This window comes from Gracilinanus agilis, unplaced genomic scaffold (genome assembly GCF_016433145.1).
Source record: "Gracilinanus agilis isolate LMUSP501 unplaced genomic scaffold, AgileGrace unplaced_scaffold2395, whole genome shotgun sequence".
Classification (NCBI taxonomy): Eukaryota; Metazoa; Chordata; class Mammalia; order Didelphimorphia; family Didelphidae; genus Gracilinanus; species Gracilinanus agilis.
The window spans coordinates 1-5,195 of record NW_025355746.1 but is presented as its reverse complement, the minus strand read 5'-3'; the positions used below and the strand labels follow the sequence as shown (position 1 = coordinate 5,195).

At 52.8% G+C, this 5,195-nt stretch overlaps 1 protein-coding gene across 1 annotated transcript; it reads right to left on the bottom strand.

Moving 5' to 3' along the window:
- Window positions 1-486: 486 nt before the first annotated feature.
- LOC123254525 (MORC family CW-type zinc finger protein 4-like) lies at window positions 487-2,505 on the bottom strand. The gene is made up of 3 exons (XM_044683527.1): window positions 1,853-2,505; window positions 1,122-1,402; window positions 487-751 (listed from the first exon to the last, which is right to left on the bottom strand). The coding sequence occupies exons 1-3, from the start codon at window positions 2,498-2,500 to the stop codon at window positions 598-600; spliced, it is 1,083 nt and encodes a 360-aa protein (XP_044539462.1). The 5' UTR covers window positions 2,501-2,505; the 3' UTR covers window positions 487-597.
- Window positions 2,506-5,195: the final 2,690 nt, after the last annotated feature.

Genomic DNA, 5,195 nt, shown 5'->3' with positions numbered 1-5,195 from the left:
AGATGACTCAAAGAGGAATGAGCTGCTTTTGGAGAGACCTCAAGTCAGTCTAACCTGATTTCTTTTCAGATGCAGAAAGCGGCCCAAGGAGAGAAATGATTTACTCAAGGTCACCCATAGGCTCCTATAGCTCCAGCCAGAAGGAACTGCCTCTAGAAGCCATCAAGTCCAAAACCTCACTTTAAAGGAAAAGTGACTTGCCCAGGGTCACACAGGCAGTGTTTGAGCTCAGATCCTCCAACCCCAGAGTCAGGGCAGGGTCCCCTGCACTAAACTGCCTCCCACAATGGGTTTCCCCTCCTTGAAAGCTTCTGAGCAAACACTGGCTGCCTGTGGTCAGGGAGGAGGCCCAGGGCATTCTTTTGGGACGTGGGTTTGACTGGCCGCTTAGCTAAGTCCCTTCTGCCTCTGAGGGTCTTGAGTGTTCTCTCACCCCAGCCCAGCCCACCCTTTCCATCCCAAAAGGCAGGAAGAGAACCAGAAAGGTTAATAGCCATCATTTATTAACTGATTCTGTACACATAAGGCAAGAAGGCAGCCAATGTGGGGAAGGGGAGCGAATCCTTCCAGTTAAAGGCGAGAGGCATCATGGATGGATCACTCCAGGATGTGGTTGGTCTCCAGGACAGTCTGCAGGATCTCATCCACCTGGTCGGACTCAAAGTTGACCTCTTCCAGCTCCAGGTGAGGAAGGATGGAGGCCAGCAGCCGACTGACATTCACACGGAGGCTTTTGAGCTTCTCCAGAGTGCTGAGATGGAGGAAGAGAAAGGACAATGGTCAGGGCACCACCGAAAAAGGGGACAAACCAAACCGCTAATCAGAGGCGGGCTCTCTCCCCTTCCCCGCAGTTCCTAACCCGCTGAGAATTGGTCAGGCAACAGGCAGAAAAAAGTGATGTGGCCTCAAGCTGGGAGTGTCCAATGACCTGCCTCACTGGTGTCAGAAAGCTGGGATGTACCCAGGCCTTCCTGGCCGGCCCCCTACCTCTCCAGAATAAAAGCTCTTAAAAAGGGAGAGGGAATTCAAGCATGGGACTTGGAGGATCTAGGGAGAGAGCATGGCACAGTGGGTGGGGGAGGGCATGTCTGCCATCAAAGACCGACAAACTCTGGTACAACCTCTTGTCTTCTCCCTCCAGGCTCTGGAAGGAGCCTTGGGCCTCACGCAGAACTTCCACACGCATCTCGGTGGCCTTGAGCCGCTCCTTCAGCTCCGTCTTCTCCTCCAGAGATCTCTCCAGCTCAGATTTCAGCACCTGGAGCTCCGCCTGGCGGTAACCCATGTGCTTCTTGCTCCAGTACAAGCTCTCGTTCTCGCGGGCCCGGAGAGTCATCAGTTCATGTTGGGTTCTCTCAAACTCGGTCTGCCAATGGCTCTTCTCCTCTTCCAGCTCCTGAACCTGCAGCCCGAAGGACAGGGACACATATTAAGGAGAACAAGAGCCCCTCTGAGGAGGTTACGCCCGCATAGAGACCACATCTCCAAGCCTCCATGCCATGTTGCATGGCTAGACACTACCACCCTTGCTTATACTGTGTAGACACTCCCTGGGCGTCACTCCATTTAAGAATTACGATCAAGTACCCCAATGCCAGCTTGGGCAAGAGCTCTGGAGAGTCAGAAGGGCTCGGTTCAAATACCACATCTGCCAACTTACTGGGCAAGCCCTGGCCTCCCAGGCCCTCAGCTGTCTCATTGCCAAGATGAGGGGCTTGGCCTCCACGACCTCTAAGGACCCTTCCAGCTCTAGACCCAGGATCTCAGGAGGTTCCTTTACATCGAACATCCATACCACCACCTTCCCCCATGGGTCACAATTTGTGATTCCCAACACCAACGTGCCCCTGACCTTCTGCTGTAGCACATCCCTTTCTGATAAGATGCTTTCCAGTCGTCTCTCAGTCTTCTGGTCCTTGGCCCTGGGCTGACTCAAAGCTCCATTCTCCCCAACTTCTCCCTTCTCGGTGCTGGGCATGGCACGGATTTGGCTCCGGTCTTCTGCCCCCCGTCTATGCTCAGCTCTCTCCTCTCGCCCGAATGGAATCAGCTGGATGGGAGCCCCACCGTCCATGACGGCTTCAGTGATCCCAACCACAGCCACAAAAGGGCCTTTGGCCGCTTCCTGGGGTGGCGCTCTGCCCTGCTCTGCCCCCGCAGAGCTTCGGCTCGCGGGTGGCCAACCTTTACTGGCAGCATCGACCATCAAGGATGGCCGTTGACTTCCGGGCTCCTCAGGGCGCTTCCCAGGTGCCGCGTCCTCTCGGGCGCTCACCAGGGCTCCTTGGCCTGGGCCTTGCTCTCCAGCAGGTGCCACCCAAGCCTCACTGCTGCTCTGGCCTGCCTCTGGGAGGAGGCTTCTCTCAAGATCAGGTTCGCCTCTGCTGCTCTCCATCTCTTGGCGGAGGGCAGCCAGCTCAGCCTTCTTGTAGGAGTCGGAGGCCATCACTGGCTTCTGGGACCTTCTCCGCTTTGCCAGTGGCTCCTCATCCAGGAACATTTTGTGCTTGCTGCAAGAACAAAAACCAAGCGGTTAGCGGCCCCTGACAAAGTACGTATGGGCTTTGGGCAAGCCCACCTTTTGCTGAGGTCCCGTCTCTTCAACTCTCCACATTTGAATCCTGGGCAGCTGCAAACCTTGGCTTGGGAGAACTTATGAATGCAGCTCTCCCCTTGAAATCTGCCTCCCCCAGCCCCCTTAGCTCAGTAGCAACTGGCCAGGGCAACAATTGGGGAAGGGGCAGACAGAGTCTGCCTCCAGTAGGAGTGGCCTGACCTTTAGAGGAATTTTGGACATGGGCACCGAAATCAGCTCAGCTTTGAAGTACCTGAACGCCAAGGGAGGAACCCCCCCCCAAATAAACACATAAAACAACCCCCTAATGCGGCAATGGAAAAAAAGGAGGTCATATGAAGGCCTGGCGGGGTATATGGAGGCAAGTACAGCCAGTGCCCCCAAACCAGCCAGTTTCAGACTTAGGGACATGTTGTTATATTGCAATGGAACACCATCCAGTCCCTTTGCCAGCCACCTGGATTGTGGCTCCTGCCTATTATTCACTTGTAAAAGTTAATTAAAATCCAGGGTCTTCGCCAAAAACAAAGAGACCAAATCAGGCCGGCCTAAGCTGATCTGCCCCCACGGCCAACTACTGCCCGTTTGAGACCAAGGACGTGCTCCTTGGGCCCTTCAGAAGGACTCAGGAGAATGAGAAGTTGCATACATCAAGGAGGAAGATCTCTGGCCCTGGAGTATCCCTGGGTGGGTATGTCTGAAGTAGGTGACAAGAATGGGGCTCAGTTCCTACTCTAGGAACTCGCTCACCTTACCTTCATCTGGGTCCACCCCCCTCCCCAACTGAAATTGGAAATGTGACTCTCAGCTTTCCAGTAAAAGAAAACCGACCAACCAACGAGTAGGAATTTGGGAAGCATCGTCTACTCAAACGTGGCCTGGGCGCTGTGCTAAGAAGACAAGACACACATGCCACACATACACGCACACGCATGTACACGCATGCACAGCGGAGCCCACTGGGTAACCATTTCCAAGTTTTAGCTTCTTAGAAATTCCGTAATAACCTTCAAGTTGGGTTCACCGGCCAATGGGAATGGGTTCACTTGGCTGTGATACTCAGGCCTGAATAAGCTCCTTGAGAGGAGGGATTATCTGGTTTTTTAAGCTGTTCTCTCCAGAACTGAGCACCGTGCTTCCCGCGTTGGAGGCCCTCAGTAAATGCCTGTGGATTACCGAGGGATGCCTCCCCCAATAGAAAGTCAGCTTCTTGAGGGCAACAACGATTCCTTTTTGTCTTTATAGCCCCAGGAATTACCCCAGTGCCTGGGACAGAGGACCTGTTTAAGAATTGCTTGGTGGTTGGCTAATGTCTCCCCTTGGAAAAGGTTGTCTGGGGCAGCTGAGCCTCCTTCCTCCTGCCCTGGCACTCGATAAAATCCAGGGGCAGCCAGCAACTACTGAATCCAACAGAAAATCCATCTAGCGGGTGAGCCAACATTCAAACAACTGTGTACAAACAGGATACAAGGATGGGGCATATCATAAATAGGCAACATAAAGCACATGCTAGAAATGGAAAGAGACGGAAAAACTTCCTGTAGAACATGGGATGGTAGCGGAGACTTGAAGAAAGCTGGAAGAATCAGGAGGTGGAGATGAAGAGGGAGAATATTCCAGCCACTGAAATCACCTAGATCTGAGAGATGGGAGTATCTTTTGTTAGAAACAGCAAGGAGAGGGGGGTGGCTAAGGTGGCTCACTGGATTGAAAGCCAGCAGGTCCCGGGTTCAGATCTGGCCTCAGACACTTCCTAGCTCAGTGACCCTGGGCAAGTCCCTTAATCCCATTATTGCCTGGCCCTTACTGCTCTTCTGCCTTGGAACCAATACATGGTATTGATTCCAAAATGGAAGGGAAGAGATGCTGGGCTGAAGAATACAGAATGGAGTGGGGTGTGAGGAAACTGAAAAGGTGAGAGCAGGTAGGCCACAAAAGGCTTTGAATTCCAGAGTTGTTACTAAAGCAAAAAGTAAGGGTTGAAAAAAGCGGGGAGGAGCTAGGCTGCTCAGTGGCTAGATTGTCAGGTTTGGAGTTGGAGGACTTGGGTTCAAGTGTCACCTCAGATACTTCCTAGCTGTGGGACCCTGAGAAAATCACTGAATCCCATTTGCCCGGCCCTTGCCCTTTTGCCTTAAGAACTGCTACTAAGGCAGAAGGTAAGGGTTAATATTTAAAAAGGAAAAAGTAGGCAGGCTTGGAGACGTTAGAAGAGCTGAAGGAAGGAAACCCTTGATAAGAAAGATCTCTGTAGCCCTACTTGGTGGTAGGAAAGAATCAGAACCAAGGTGGGGGCCCATCAACTGGGGAACGGCTAAACCAGCTGTGGTCCACAGAGCTCATGGAATGCCACCGAGTCGTCTGTGTGGGATAAATGCACTTCTACAAAGTACCTGGGGGAAAAGCAAAGGACGCCATCACTACAATGACGTCAGCAGAGAAGACAACCACATAACCCTGGACTGGAGGCAGCAGCTGGGTGCCAGGAATGAGAGGTCCCTCCCTGCCCAGCCCGGGGGACGGGAGAGGGGCAACATGTGCTATCCTCTGCACGTTCTCGGGCTTTTTTCAAAGTATCAATCAATTCTGCTGACTTCTGTACTCCAAAAAGGACAATTTG

Bases quoted from the DNA above. Each gene is read 5' to 3' on its own strand.
- LOC123254525 (XM_044683527.1), bottom strand. From the start codon at position 2,500: ATGTTCCTGGATGAGGAGCCACTGGCAAAGCGGAGAAGGTCCCAGAAG. The intron at 1,403-1,852 runs GTCAGGGGCACG...TTCGGGCTGCAG, and splicing joins GGGATGTGCTACAGCAGAAG to GTTCAGGAGCTGGAAGAGGA. The intron at 752-1,121 runs GTTGTACCAGAG...CCTCCATCTCAG, and splicing joins CTGGAGGGAGAAGACAAGAG to CACTCTGGAGAAGCTCAAAA.